At 35.5% G+C, this 16,535-nt stretch overlaps 1 protein-coding gene across 6 annotated transcripts in view; it reads left to right on the top strand.

The window, feature by feature from the left end:
* Positions 1-10,087, top strand: part of LOC129242335 (uncharacterized) — a 60,441-nt gene extending 50,354 nt beyond the window's left edge. For all 6 annotated transcript variants that reach the window (XM_054878921.1, XM_054878917.1, XM_054878918.1 and 3 more), the window contains exons 3-5: positions 6,351-6,547; positions 8,397-8,748; positions 9,156-10,087. In XM_054878921.1, coding sequence (XP_054734896.1) covers positions 6,351-6,547; positions 8,397-8,748; positions 9,156-9,524 — 918 coding nt within the window. In that variant the 3' untranslated portion in view covers positions 9,525-10,087. The remainder of the gene's footprint in view (positions 1-6,350; positions 6,548-8,396; positions 8,749-9,155) is intronic.
* Positions 10,088-16,535: the final 6,448 nt, after the last annotated feature.

Here is a 16,535-nt window from a genome sequence, read left to right as displayed (position 1 = left end):
AATTTATGGCATCATCAAATTATAATTTTTATGTTTATACACGTATATTATTCGTATGCATGTAATATATATGTATGCATGCACCGGCTTGTAGTAGAAAATCTGGCATTAAAATGTACAATTTTGAAAACATGATTCTAAGTAATTGCTGTGGCAATTGACAGCCGGAATTTCATGTCAAGTTCAGCATGTTGCCAATTGCTTATGTCCTTTAGCTCAAGCCATCTCACATCTGCTCTTCTTCTTCAATTCATGAACATAGAATCACTTGCTACACTACAATCACATTTCTTGCCATGCAACCTTAACACATTCCAACTTTGAAAAAATTCAACGTTTTTTCTAACAATTAACTTAAAAGGAATTTTTAATTGGCAAACATTTCATCTCAATAAGCACACATTACTGACATATTTTCTGTTTTTCTTCACATTTTTTCACTATGCTTCACTTTATAGTAAATATTAATTAAGTTGAACAGCAGGTGAATAGAAAAAGTGTCAATTCGATAAATGCATTGTGCAATGATTCGCGGTCATTTACAATCCACACATTGGTGGCACGTACTCATTCTACAAGTGGAAGTAAAGGGTCTTTCAAAAGACGCGCCTAGATGTTGTTTTAGGTTTCACTATTTTTATGCAAAATATTCTCTTAACAATTTTATGAGGAAAATGACACCATTTAAATGTCTACCAAGAGCACGTTACAGGTAAAATCTGCCAAACAGTCTATTCATGAATGCCTACTTGTTGGGGACGTCGAGATATCGACGGCGGCATTTTTCACCCACCGAATTTCTAGTTTTTGATCTGCCAGTCTTTCTTCTAACCTTGACAGAACCAGTTTCTTAAAATTGTTTCACCAACCTTTGAATTGTCGACTAATTTGGACAATTATTTTCACCAAGAAAATCATGGATTGTGCGATATGTTCTTCTTAAAGATCGACCATTTTCATAAAAAATTTTAATAATTTAAAAGCGCTGTTCTATCATATAAAATTGTATTTCTGTCTACTTGACAAAGATGACAAAAATAAAAAAAAGCATCGTCTAGGAATTATTCACTACTGACATGTAGGCACCACTTTTGAAAGACCCTTTATGTATAAGTACATATGTATTAATGGAATGAATGTCGTGCGCTGCAATGAATAAATTTGAATTTTCTTATCTTTTGATTGAGACTTAATATTTTTATATCCAAGGGTATTATAATGTTGTTCACATAACGGTGGCATGTAACAGCATGCAGGAATCGAGATAGATAAAGATATATGTATGTTTATATATTATATTAAAATGTTCAGAATGATGGAAAGAGGTGATTTTGTCATCTGTCCTTGTGAACAATAACTGCAGCGAAAAGTTATATATTTATGGGTAAATGCGCGTATCTCGTTGACGATTCAATAAAACTTGCCTAATCTTGGTACACAAATTGCTCCCCACTAGTTTTGTTTCTGATGTGAATATTATTGAGATCGGATAAAAACCACGTCCATCCTTTATATGCATAGTTTAAGAATTCGTCCGTCCATCTGCTGATACAAGCAGTAACTATCATTGTCTACGAGTTTGTTTAATTCTAAAAAGGAGCAGCCAGTTCAAATTAAGTTTTATTACATAGAAAGTGTTCTGCGATATAAAGATAGGAAGGCCGATCTTGCTATTGTATTATTGTTTTTATTCTTGTAAGCAGATTTACTTTAAAGCCATGGGAAATTATGAAGCATCTGTAGCTACTATGGCGACCGTCATAGCCGAGCCGACTTGTGGGTGGCTATTCATTGGTGAGTTCTGGTTCGATACCTAACGGGGATATGAAGCATTCAATTATAGAAAAAAAATTTCGAATGTCGGCATGCAATGAGGAAACTCCAAGTGCATTTCTGCTGTGAAAAGCTTCTCATAGAAACCGTGTGCCGTTCAGAGGCGGCATAAAGCTGTAGATTCTCACAAATTGGCGGAGAGTCGGCTTAACACCTAACAATTATTTAATATGTATTGAGCGTTTTTTTAGTTGCATGAAAACTATCGATATTAATAACTATGGTTTAACAGCTGAGAATTGCATACTGTGTTGACATTTCTATTCAGTAAGATTTGGCAAGTCATCATAAATCATTTAACGTCAGAACAATGCTTCCAAATTGTGAAAATTTATTTTGAAATTTTTGTGGCTTTCGTCTTTCGCTTATTAAGGTTTATTATTCAGGTTTGTTGGAAAAAATAGTGAAAAATTGGACTGGGACGAACATTTGCTGAATATCATATCAAAAAATAAATGCCATGAAATTAATATATCTACCAGATTATAATAAAAAAAATTCATTCCAAAAGTATTTCTGTTTCGTATTATCATTTTAAGTCCTTAAGGTCTTAAAAAAACACCCGATATATATTGTGTAGTGCGTATTTCGACAAAACTTATACCGTAAAGTTTTTGGTGAATACTGGCATGAAGCTGTGTATAAGACAAATACTCCCTTCTCTTAGGTTTATGATTCTAAAGGTTTCAGTGGGTTCTGATTTCCAAAAAATCAAATTTGTTTTCTTTCGCACTTGTCAGCTCTTAAAGGGAACTCGATAAGCAATGTACAATAAGCACTCAAAGCATTTATGAGTATAACTATTAGAATTTGGCGCTTTTGAAAACTCAAAGGTATTAATCTCAGATTTCAATCTTTACATCAACTATATTAGTAGTGTAATTCATTTAATAAGACACTCAAAATTTGAGCGTTTTGGGCTTTCATGAATTTGTTGTGCTATTTGATTACTCTCTAAGACACTTTCGCGGTTTTCTTTTGGAGAAATAAATTTGATAGGTCGAAAACACAATGACTACCTGTACATGCCCTTGGATCATATATTATATGTTGTTGTTTTATATTCTATGTTGATAAATCAATCATTTTTTAAAACTTTATCAATACAACAAACATTACTTGCAATTATTTCATATGTAGATACTAATATGAACTCGTGTGCGTCTTCCCCATTATTAATCCTTATATAGCGCTTATAGCGGATCCTATAAACATTTAAGTTTGAATATACAATCTGTGTCAGAAAAAAAGCAACCGCGATTAATCATGAATAATTATTCATGAGGCATAAAAGATATAAATTTTAAATTTTTTTACATGAAAGTATGTACAAAACTACGAGTCGCAATTACTCAATAAGTTGTGTAGTCTTCATCGTTGGCGAGTATAGCCTGGCATCTTCTTCATGCTTTGAACCAGCTTTTCTGCGTTTCTGCGTATAGTTCCTTCGGCAAAGTTTCTTATTTTGATCCCTAGAATACGATTTTCACAGAGGAATGGGCGATTTTTTTGCCTCCCCACAAAAGACACTAAAAGTTCGACCCAAATTGGGGGACATCAGAATTCGTTTTAGAGGTATAGTTCCTTCGGCAAAGTTTCTTATTTTGATCCCTATAATATGATTTTCACAGAGCAATGAGCGATTTTTAAATCGACCCGCCCTACTGTATATACATCTTGGTTGGTGAGAGGGGTGATTCATCCAGAATCCAACTAGCGCTTCCGCACCATTTTGTTGCCACATCCTCGTTACCAAATTGTTTAACAGTTATTTGCAGCAGGACTATATCCAGTCTGTGCGGTTTAGGAACCTTATTAGGTTGTTGACGTCTAAGCCAGACAGTTGCTCGAGACTCCCGAACGGCGGTTTGCCCAGGGTTAACATTCTGTCCTTCCATAGGGCAGGGCATTCACAGAGGAAATGGAAGATTGTTTCTTTCTCCTCCGATTGTTTACAACTATGACAGTATGTGTTGTGAGGGATGCCCATTTTGGCGGCTTGTTCTCCGACAGACCAGAAGCCAGTTATGACTGCCGTAAGTCTACAGGTGTCCCGTCGTTTCATGTTTATTAATGTCAACGATTGCTTGAGGTTGTAGGTGGGCCATAACGTTCTGCTGATTTTGCATTTCCTCTGGTCTCTCCATCTACAATCCGCAATTCGAAGGTATTTTAGGGAGATTGCATTCTTGACCGCACCTAGTGGAGTGAATACTGGTACTGCAAGAGCGCTATTCATGGCAGATCCCCCTCTTGCCAGTTCATCAGCTTTTTCGTTACCTTCTATGTTCCGGTGTCCCGGGACCCAAATTAAGGTTACTCTATGGTTTTCACTCAAGTTGGTGAGGCTATTCCTACTTTGCTCCACCACTTTAGAGGTTGTTATAGTAGCGTGACCATAAGTTTTTCCTTTCCAGCGACCCGCCTCATTTATATATCTTAGTGAAAAAAATTATTTTATGCATTTGAAAAAAAAAAACTAGTTATTGCAGAAAGTGAACAAAAATAGACAGTTTTTATTTATTATGTAATATAAAAGAATAAACACATATTTTTGCATACATATATTTTTGGACTATGAATAAGTTCGTGCGGTTTTACAACAGATGGCGTAACTTGATTATTATTCCATCGATCCACATTTCCAAACATTCATTGGAGAGCTACTGTCGTAAGGCACAAACGTCAGTATAAGTTTTTTATTTGAAGCGTAAACAACAATATTTTTACCACACTTGAAAATGTCGAATTTCGTGCCAAATAATGTGTTTTTGCGGGGAATTCTTCTTCATTATTTTAATATGAAGAAAAAAGCAGCCGAAAGTCATCGTATCTTGGTGGAAGTTTATGGTGAGCATGCTCTAGCTGAGCGAACGTGCCAGAAGTGGTTTGCACGCTTTAAAAGTGGTGATTTTGGCTTGGAAGACGAAGAACGCGAGGGTGCGCCGCCGAAGTTCATGGATACCGAATTGGAGGAATTGCTCGATCAAGATCCGGCTCAAACGCAAGAAGAGGTTGCAAAAACTTTGGGAGTTGATCAATCAACCATTTCCAAACGTTTAAAAGCCATGGGAATGATCCGAAAGGTAGGCCATTGGGTGCCGTATGAATTGAAGCCAAGAGACGTTGAACGCCGTTTTATGGCATGCGAACAACTGCTTCAACGGCACAAAAGAAAGGGTTTTTTGCATCGAATTGTGACTGGCGATGAAAAGTGGGTCCATTACGACAATCCAAAACGTCGGGCAACGTATGGATACCCTGGCCATGCTTCAACATCGACGTCGGCGCAGAATATTCATGGCCTGAAGGTTATGCTGTGTATCTGGTGGGACCAGCTGGGTGTTGTGTATTATGAGCTACTGAAACCGAATGAAACGATTACGGGGGATGTCTACCGACGACAATTGATGCGTTTGAGCCGAGCACTGCGAGAAAAACGGCCGCAATACGCCGATAGACACGACAAAGTTATTTTGCAACATGACAATGCTCGGCCACATGTTGCACAAGTGGTCAAAACATACTTAGAAACGCTCAAATGGGATGTCCTACCCCACCCGCCGTATAGTCCAGACCTTGCGCCATCCGATTACTATCTCTTCCGATCGATGCAACATGACCTGGCTGACCAGCACTTCCGTAATTACGATGAAGTCAAAAAATGGATCGATTCGTGGATTGCGGCAAAACCGACCGAATTTTTCACAAAGGGAATCCGTGAATTGCCAGAAAGATGGGAAAAAGTAGTAGTAAGCGATGGACAATACTTTGAATATTAAATTTGTAACCATTTTACGTCAATAAAGTTTCAAATTTCGAAAAAACCGCACGAACTTATTCATAGTCCTATTATTAAAAATTATCATTTTTGTAAATTCAGATCAAAATTTGTTTTGTTTTTTTTTGGAATGCGCGTTTTATTTAATCTTATTCCAAAATGTATGTTCTTATAGTTCTCTACTATATATGCATGTATATTCTTAGTTTTAAATTTGTTAATTTTAGCGTCTTCCTGGCGGCATACAATTTATTTTATATCGAAATTTTAGCATCATCGGCATAATGATTAAAGGCACCATTCAATACTCCTCAGTTATTTGTGTTCAATTAAAACACTAAACTCTTAGATTAATAGTGGAGTACAATTTCATTTAATCGGCTGCTTCGGCATTTAAATTAGTTTAAATTGTTAGCTCAGCCTATTATTTATTTATTATAAATATCAAAATAATCCTCACCATTGTTTGAATGACTCGTTTCGTCCCTATTTCAACAATACTAGAACGAACGAAATTGTGTCAAAGGCCTGAATATTTTCTGGATTATTCGAAAATATGGGTTTTAATGGCTCACCACAAAAGGAGGTTGACGCCGTAGAGCGACAGTTTTTAAAATCTTTAGTTTCCCAACTTAATCGAAATTTTCTTTTTATATGTATGTGCAGTTGTGTGTATTTATGATTACTTAACTATTTAATGCTGCCCGTGTTTTAACTAAAATAATCTACTTTTTAGCTTTCACAACCTACTTACGCGCTAGTTACGTGCCTTATCTCTCTCTGCTCGGCGATACGTGTCGACTTCAATACGAATAAGGGCCCCATTGTGCCACCAACGCCCCGCACCACAGTACGCCCATTGCAACCTTACCGTGAACCTGCAGCCGTTTGGGAGGATCAAAGCAATGACATACCGAATCCGAATCCATATACGTAAGTCATAAATGACATCGAATAAATATAATATATTAGAATAAAACATTTAATTGTGGAAAGATATAATTTATTTGCAACTTACCTTGGTATATATTAATTTTTGCTCGAGTTATTCTGCGCACTTACGGACGGAGAGACGAACAATTTCTCTCCTCTTTATGAGCATTTTGGTACATAAATTCTGATGTCAGGGCACATACGGAGACGCCATCTTGTATTCTATTGTTCTTGGCTACATACAATCGTTAAGAAATCACGCGACTAGTACGAAATGTGGCGAAATTCTTTCCGGAATAAAGTCCTCAACTTCAGTTAAAAGAAGTCAGTCAACATTTCTCAAAATTTGCTTTATTACGGGTTCTTTTTTAAAGAGCTTATGAGCTTTAAATGATAATACAAACCAGAAATATTGTTGGAACAAATTGTGTTTACTATAATCTGGTAGATAATTTCATAGCATTTATTTTTTTAAATGATATCCTACAAAGGCCCGCTACGAGTTACATGCTCCACTCGATCAATCCAATTTTTAACTACTTCTTCCAATAAATCTGCATAATAAACATAAATGAGCTCAATCAATAAAAATGCGACGCAAACGATGGTCATTTGGCTTCAATTCTTGCATGCGCTGTATTTTATAGGTACGTCAGTCAAGAGACTAACGTAAAACTTTCCACATGGTCGCAGAACAAAGGCCAACAAGTTTAGAACGGCGACCAATCGACATTTTGGCATCTTCGTCAACACTTAGCTCTATGAATTTCGCGAGCAGATTTTTAAGTTTTCCACAATTTGGAAGCGTTGTTCTGACGTTAAACGATTCTTGACGGCCTGCCAAATCTTACTGAACAGAAATGGCATCACAGTTTGCCATTTCCAGTTGTGAAAGCATAGTTATCGATAGTTCTCATTCAGCTAGAAAACATCTATGCTCTAAAGGGACTACTAAGGCGCTTGTTTATTTTTCGTGTGAGGGACCAATATACCTTTCATACTTAGCCAAAAAGATGAAGATGTACTTCATTGCAATACAACTAGATATCATTTGGCAACCAATTTAGGGCGATAATAAGTTCTACATATCGGAAGCTATTCCTAACCCAAAAAAATTAATAAGGAAGTGAATATGGCTGCTATCTCGTCTTTTGAAAAAAAGTGTAAGGAAATCTGGTCCTCGGGGAATCTTAGAGGCAGAAGAGCGCCTTTTGCTGATGATATATCTACAGGCGAGCTGTTCCAGGTTAGCTCTTCAGCGATTTTGTTGCGATAGATGTTATGATGCCACGGCATGCAAACAAGGTAACGTTGAGTTAAGTCCATGTCATACTCTTTGCACTGCTTTAAAAGGCTATTTGCTCCGAAGCGTTTAGCTAATAATAAATAAAGCCTTCAAGACCTTTTGTTTGCCATCGTATCTTGATTATTCAGCAAAATTATTCTCTTCGCCGATAGCACGACAGTCCGTAACTGTTCCTTCTAGATTTCTCGATCCGCTACTAAGCGCGACTAACTTTGTACGGTCATCCCTTTGAGGTCGTTCATGCATCTACCCATCTTTTAATTGGTCTGGTCTGGCATTCTTTCTACGTGTCTAAGTCAACGTATTCGTTGGGCTTTTATGTGTTTTATGATATTTTGCTCTTGGATGAGGTGCCCATTGCAAATCTATAAGTATAGATGGCTCTTAAATTTTTTATATAGTCTATTTGACAAATCAACGAATTCAAATATTCCAGTGAAGTATCCATATATTCCCAAAAATTTACTTTTTTCAACTGCATTTTTATAAATCTTTGAACCGTTAAAGCATTCGTTAATTTAATTTACCACATTCTGTTTTCAGCTACATTTTACCGCCACCTTCTCGCCCACGAACAACTGGCAATAACTTTGCCAACTTAGGGCAAAGGCCATTGCGCTACCATGGCAACCTTTTGCTACCTTCCGATGTGAATGTATTCTTACAACAAGGCAATACAAATTCGGGAGGGGGCAGCTTGGCAGCAAAATACATACCAAACGTCGGAATTAGGTACACTGCTGTGGTGGCGCCATCAAGCAACAACAATCAGGTTAATCTTAACAACGGTGGCAACAATTACTTTGGCATCGACAACAAATTACATGGCAAATACAATGAAAAAACGAAAAAGTACAAAGCATACGAGAAAGTTAAATACGTGCCACAACGCTATGTAAGAATTTATTATTATGAATAGAGTTACTCTGTATTGTATTGTGGAACAAAGGGACACAGAAAAGCTTTGGCGAATGTATATATGTATGCGTATTGCTAATATAAAATAGTTATTAAACACTCGTATGTATAATTTTACGCTTTAAATGTTTACACACTAAAACTAATTTGTGATAATTTTAAGAAATTTAAATAAAAATCGCTACGCAAACAAAACATGAAATGTCGAAAAGAGTATATACATACTTCACAAATTCCAGTATATCATATTAAAACTATACATAAATCACAACACATACACGATTTTCTCAACACTCGCTTCTTTTGTCGCTCATTTATATGTTTTTATAGTGTAGTACTTGCAAGCATCCTCTCATTTTCTCATGTCATACCTTTTCATTACAGTATCCACTCCTTGAATTGACACCACCTATCGATAAACCTTACACATCCGTATTTAATCAAGATCAGTTGATACGCATCCAACAGTTGCCCCACCTTGACGCACCACCTGCTTTTCGACCATTCAACAATGAAGCAGCCAAAGAAACTGGCGAGAGGTTAGCCACACCAGCCGCTGAAACAACAATCGCAACCACTTACTTAATTACCAGCTCAAACGCCGGCCAAATGAAGTTGGCGCACGAAAAAGATCAAGTGTTGACTAAAAGCAAGTCCAGCTTAGCCAAAATTCCACTGAAGTTACCAAATGCATTACCTACTCCTCCGGTGGGCCATAGTGCTAATGCGACCGTTGCTGTGAAGAGCAGGTGAATGTTCATCTGACGCCTGACATCTCAGCTGTGCCGAAGTTGCAATTGCCGGTTTGTCAGCAGCCCAAGTAGAAAATCGTATTTACGAACTGTTTTAACCTGAAGAAATGTACCTCACATCTAAAGATTTTCGACACACAAATTGATTGTTTACTGTGTTTACTGTGTTTTTTTGTGTTTATATGTATGTATTTATACTTGATCGCTTTAAAATTTCTGCTACTTTCAACGAGCTCTGAGACTACGGCACTCAGTGAGACTAACCTAATAACTACCTGTTCATATGAGTAGCTGTCCCTTAAGGGCGAATAAATTTCTTTGTACTTTGCAGGTGCTTTGCCATAAATTGTAAAAATAATAAACAAATGTTTTTAAAAGTAAATGTCTTTATATGGAAAAGCATAATAGTAACAGTATTTATATACATACATACATATGTTATATGTGAAACTACGATGCTTGTTTTGTAATCATATCCGTTTTATGCTGCTGAAGATAAAAAAGAATATAAGAATTAAATGTAAATAAATAGCGTATAATAAATGAATCGAACGATAAATCTGAATAAACATATACTCGTATGTAGTATATTTACAACCATTTGGCGCCTTTTTAATGCGATAATTGATTGAATTGTAATTAGATTTTTATGTGAATTGTGAGAATGCAACTCTGGGTAAGTAATAAAAACGTTTTTACTTCACATTCTTTGTACCGCTTTCAGTGTTACATCTCCTATGTCTATAAGTATTTATCGTCATATCGACGTCATCCTCAATAGTTCATCAGTCGATTTTAACCACTGCTAGAGAATTGTCCATATCGTTGAGCTACCAACTTGACTCCAGTGAGTTTGATGGAATGTGCAGTTGAGCAAACTTAAAAAACCATTTTCTTGCTTACAAACAACTTTTTGCTTTATATTATGTAAGGGGGGAATATAAACCCCTCTTTCCTTCCTTTATATTATTATTCCTAAAAAAAACGTCCCTAATTTGGCACTGTTCTTTGCGCCCTCACACATATCAATTTCGAAAAGGCACAGTAACGTTTTTTGTCCACTACAACCTTTATAATAGCTTGCTCTATCATTCTTGCTCTATCCTTAATATCTACAACTGACGTTTATATGTATATATATGGAACTCTCTAATTGTTATGATGAGAGTGCCCCGTGATCTCATTGGGCAGACAAAAAAACTGAGTCAGGGTGCGATGAACAGCCGAGCATGCAAAAATAGTTACATATGGGCTTCATATTTTCATGTCGGAAAATTTACTTAAAAGACGATTTGGAAATTTTGTTGTTGTATTGGTAATATTAGGAAGGAACAATACCAAATACTTATGTATATAATCTAAATGAATAATAATTTATACGGTACGCGTTTTTTATTTATTTTAATCCACTAAAATTGACAGACCTGCATTTTTCGTTGGAGTGGAATTATTGGAAAATGTCAAAAGAAATGGATATTTTGATAGCGCTCTCTCGGAACTCAAAGTTGTACATAATGCAAAAATAGTTACATATGGGCTTCATATTTTCATGTCGGAAAATTTACTTAAAAGACGATTTGGAAATTTTGTTGTTGTATTGGTAATATTAGGAAGGAACAATACCAAATACTTATGTATATAATCTAAATGAATAATAATTTATACGGTACGCGTTTTTTATTTATTTTAATCCACTAAAATTGACAGACCTGCATTTTTCGTTGGAGTGGAATTATTGGAAAATGTCAAAAGAAATGGATATTTTGATAGCGCTCTCTCGGAACTCAAAGTTGTACATCAATTATCTTTGCTATAAGTGTTAATGCTTTCCATCCCAATAAAAATACTTTTCTGCATAGGTTTTTGTAAGCAAATCGAATGGGGTTTTTTTTTCAGAGTACTGCAGAGATTAAAAATGTTTCTCAACCATAATTATCTATATAATATATATATATAGAATTGGTGCGTACACCCTTTTTGGGTGTTTGGCCGAGCTCCTCCTCCTATTTGTGGTGTGCGTCTTGATGTTGTTCCACAAATGGAGGGGCCTACAGTTTCAAGCCGACTCCGAACGGCAGATATTTTTATGAGGATATTTTCGGAGAATACAAACAGCAAAATTTCTTTTGCTTTATCACAATATGCCTTTAATGAATCCTTTGAGTCTTTCCCACATCTCAGTATCGTCACGGATTGTTGTGATAAATCTCGCCTTCACTTTAAGTTTAGGAAACGTTTTCAAATATAATTTTTTAAGACTTTACTGATCCATAAACGCTATTGTTACTATTGGACCGCATCACTTTTGCTATGTTAATCAATTTTAACGAATTCAAAATAAGTTTCTTCGTTTCGCTCTTAGATTGCTTAATTTGTGTGATTCAATTCCTTTGTATGTTTTAAGATGTGCCTTAATAAATTTTTAGTCGTTACAAAATAGAAGGAGTACATTTATTTTTACATTCCACACAAAAATTTGTTCAACTTGAATTTCCATCGTTAAATTCGAAGAACACACTCGAGCTTGACTTGTTTACAGTAGCACAGAAAACAAACTATGTGACATATCACGCTGAAATTTGCCATGTAAGCTTATAACAGTCCTACCAAAAAACAAAACATTTATTTTTGCCATATGTCATCCGCGGACCGTTTTATTGATAACGTCTCGTTCATATTTGAGCAGAAGTATACGTATGAACTTTTATCGTCAAGATTTTTTGTTGTAGTCTGTAGCCTATATCCGCCTGTCCATCAATTTTAATTGAACTCTATGCACATATTTCTCTCTTTCCGCACAAATTTGTCTGCCTTCAGAGCTTTTCACTGTTCCGTATAAAGTATTGTTTTGACCATTAAAATTTGAATTTTACCTTCAAGGACTTTCTGACTTAAAGTTTATTCAACTAGATTTATTTTCGCCCCCTTTTTCAGGTTCTGACTTTTTGCGATACTGATTGGCATTCGGTAAGTTAAGCACGCTTAAAGCGTGGTATAAAAATAAAATAAAATAAAATAGAGAAAAATCAATTCATTTCGGTAGTCAGCCTGGGAGCAGGCGGAAGTACTAGCAATCATGACACTCAAAGACGACGATGCATTCGGCGAAGAATTTTATAAAAAGTTCACAGTTATGACGGTCGTTACATAGTAAAATTTTCCTTTAAAACCACATTTCCCTGAAATCGCAGTACAAAAAAAAAAAGCATCAAGCGTAAGTAAGTCTTGCACATTTGACTGGAACACAGCGAAAACTCAATATCCTCTCTCACAGCGTGCATACTTCGCGGGCAATGTGCTGTAAGGAGCAAAAAATTTGAGATCTGAGGCTTTGCCAATCTTAGAAGATACCTTGAGCGCCACCGATTCAACTGTGTCCAGAAGGATTTCACCAAACCCTGTTTCCAAATGCTGCACCCCTTCCACTCTGCCTCTGATGGATTGTGAATGGAGAATGCCTCTCTTGGACTAAGTGAGGGCGTATACTGATAAATCACCAGGAGAGTGAACTCAAAGTTTCTGAGGATATTGCTTTTAGCTCGTGCAGAGGCAGTTTTGCCTGCAGACTTTAAACATCAGAATTGGTTGTATAATAGTATTAGGAAGCTAAATACAAATCTAGGTCGGAGGCCACATCTTTTAAAATAGCTACCTTTATCCTCTCCTCAATTTTGGATTTCCACGTTAACTTTCTGCCAATAATACTTCTACGTCGGTATTTAAGGTAACTTTCTTGTCAGAAGGAATTAATGTAGACACCCATTGTAATTCTTCGGTGAAAAATATTTAAGCGATCGGGAGAAGTTTTTAGAAATAAAAGCAAACAGTTTAGGGACTAATTCAAATATCATCAAAGCTATATGTGTATGTATAGTGTATACCGTATAAAAATATACAAGTATATATAGGGCCCAACTCGAGATGCATAAAACCCTGATGTCGGATTTCGGGATTGCTTTCAACTGTCGTTAAATAATTTAAAATGTAGGTACCAAGGGAAAAGGGTTATATCGAAAGGGTTATATCGCGTTTAATGTTGAGTTACTTAGATTAACACCTCTTCACATTTTATATTCTTATGTGGACAGCAACAGCTTCAAGAGAAATCTCCATCGATAGCATGTCGTAATACCAAACTGATAGCTGAGGAAAAATTTAACGTTAAATATCAATTCCAGACGCATGGTAAGAATGCATTCCAAAATATTTATCTGTACTTACATTTTACAACAACTTTTCGAAATATGTATATACTAAATTTCAATCGAAAATGATGAACTTTTTTTGAAGAGCGGCTCTCACACTAAAGTAACATTAAAAACCACTGACATCAAATCTTAATGATTGCACATTCGACAACTATTTACGTGTCATAGATTACAATTTTTAATTAAGCGTTCTGAAATGGTGAGGGAACATACAAACTGCCATGCATAAGCATGGACCATACAAACGTATCCACATACACAAGCCTACGTTGAAGAGTTACACGTCTACTTGAGTTTGTATGTAAATGGAAAGCTAACTAAATAAAGTGAGCCAGAAAAGTGCTCATAAAAATCTCGTTTGTTTATAAATATTTCGGCTTGCATTGCTTTCAAAAAAATTTAATAGCTTTCTGTTTTCAATTGAAAATACCGGCTGGTGGTATGAGGATACAACGCTAACTAATTCAAATATGAAAGACATACATATTATATATATATATTGTTTTTTTTGCATATGTTTTTCGTCTATTTTTTTCATATTTCTACATGGATTTTTGTAAGGTTTCAAACTCTGCTGTTCATCTTATTGATTTTTACACGCTTGATTTCTTTAAAACTACTTCAGTCAATTGGCAAAGTCTTTTGTGATGCCAGGGTAAACACATGCTTTCTTATTTTTTACCTACATCCCCGATCTTCTGCGTAATCCAATAAGCCTTTAAAAAGAGGGTGAACTAATTCTTCACGGAAATTTCGCGCGATTTATATTCGCTGCTAGATATTTGCACAAATAGTATTGAATGAAATCTGCCTAGTTTTCTGCGGCTCACTAGTTGGGGCTTCAATCATTTAGAAGGGATATATTGTCATATTCGTGTTTATATAAAGAAATTCGTGCATAGCCTTAGATCCTTTCTTGACGAATTTACCCGCCTAAAAATCAATAAGCCGTGAGACCTACACAGATAAGTAGTATGCCGGGTCGTCGATGTTCTTGCACACACTTTGAGTTGATATTAATAGATTTCCGGACTCAGATCATGGCTTGATTATCCATAACTGAAGCGATGACTTAAAAAGCCCACCACTTTTTTTGCCATGTTCTTTAATATTTATTGGTATGATAGTAAACAAAACATGGATGAATATTGAAAATTAATTTTGGTATAGAATAATTTAGACTATGCTGATGTTGTATTCAAAGTAGATTTTTGAGATTTGATTGTTCAATTTTTTTTTAAATCAATGTTTTGTACAAATGGGGACATATGAGAGCTTTGACTGTGTTTTCATGATTCCTGCGAAAACATAGTACCCTGCTCGCGTTTCACGTGAAATGGCTATCAAAATACGTACAAATTGCATTGCCGTGAAATATGTGTGAAATTTCTTATGTATCTCACAGCAAAGTATTACTCAGTTCACGCTGTGAAAACACGAAGTAGCACGTCAATAACATTTTTTCACAATACATATGTCATTTAAATATTAGCGAAAACTGACTGCTCGTTTGTGAGTGAAGTGTCTGAGTTCGAATACTCCGAAGATGTGTCTTTTTTAGCGAAACGTCTTTGCAAAGAGTGTAAGAAAATCTTCTTAATTACATATTTTTATACTTTTTTGTGTCAGTATATATGTATTAATTTGATTAAAACCTCTTTTCTTACCAAAATTTGCCAATTGCCTTTGGGACGATGCTCATAAATTTCTCGTTCTCATTTGACAAACAATGTTGCTAGCAACATTTCACGGCAAGCCAAATGCATGTTGCTGGCAAAATCTCTCGGTTGTGAAGTTAATACTAACCTTAAGACTTGAACGTATTTACTAGTCTAAAAATGTCATGAAAAACTTTGCACACAAAATTTGTGAAAACTTTGTTGATCTGTACAATTTTAAAGCTCACTGTGCATATGTAAAAAATGAGACTGCTAACTTATTAACTACAAGGCAAACACCAAAGTATTCGCATGTCGCGCAGAGTTTAAAACAATCAACGTTAATAAGTAGTAATTATATGTATGTATGTAATGCCGAATGCTTAGGGCAGATGTCATTGAACTTAACTTCTGCTCATTAGATTTCACTTCTGTAAAAAACCTTTTGCTTGTGTATTTATTTTACCACAGCTAATTTCAAAACATGCTTAACAATTACGACCTTATTGATTTTTTTAACTTTTTTAATTTTTGTCTTTTAACTTCTTTTAGTGAGTGGAAAACATATGACCACCGATAAGCAACTTTTATGCATCAAAACAAATATATTTTCATTAGGTGTGAACGACCAGGCAGTAACCAAAGGCTGAATTTATCAGGTTTGGCTTTTAAACTTGTTGAGTGGTTATTTGAGTAATACCTATTTAACAGAACTGTTTGTTTCTTTAGCCATTCATTAACGCGGCGATTTAATGAGAAGTTAGCATAAACGGTTTGTTTTGCTCTTTAACCTTTTTTTAATTATAGTTGTTTTCAAATCGTGGTTGTTCGAGTTTTAATGGGAAGCGGTTATTTCAAATAATATGGTATGGAAAAGAAACATATGTACATACATACATATATATATATAGATAACACATATAGCAGGCTGTTTGTTAGTTTTAGCGCTTCTGATATACCTAGAGAAAATTCCATGTGAGTACAGATGTACAGAGCACTCCATGTTGATCTACAAATCTTTATTGCTTGGAATAGAGTCCTTTCTTCTTTGCAAAATTGAACCATTACTATATCCATCGATTCACTTGCACTTTTGCTTTTGTTTTTTGTTGTTCAAACAGTTTTTCCAACAGTATACTACTGTGG

The sequence above is a fragment of the Anastrepha obliqua genome, chromosome 3, assembly GCF_027943255.1.
Source record: "Anastrepha obliqua isolate idAnaObli1 chromosome 3, idAnaObli1_1.0, whole genome shotgun sequence".
In the NCBI taxonomy this organism is placed as follows: Eukaryota; Metazoa; Arthropoda; class Insecta; order Diptera; family Tephritidae; genus Anastrepha; species Anastrepha obliqua.
Note: the sequence above shows the minus strand (reverse complement) of the source record. Positions and strands in the feature narration are given on the sequence as shown.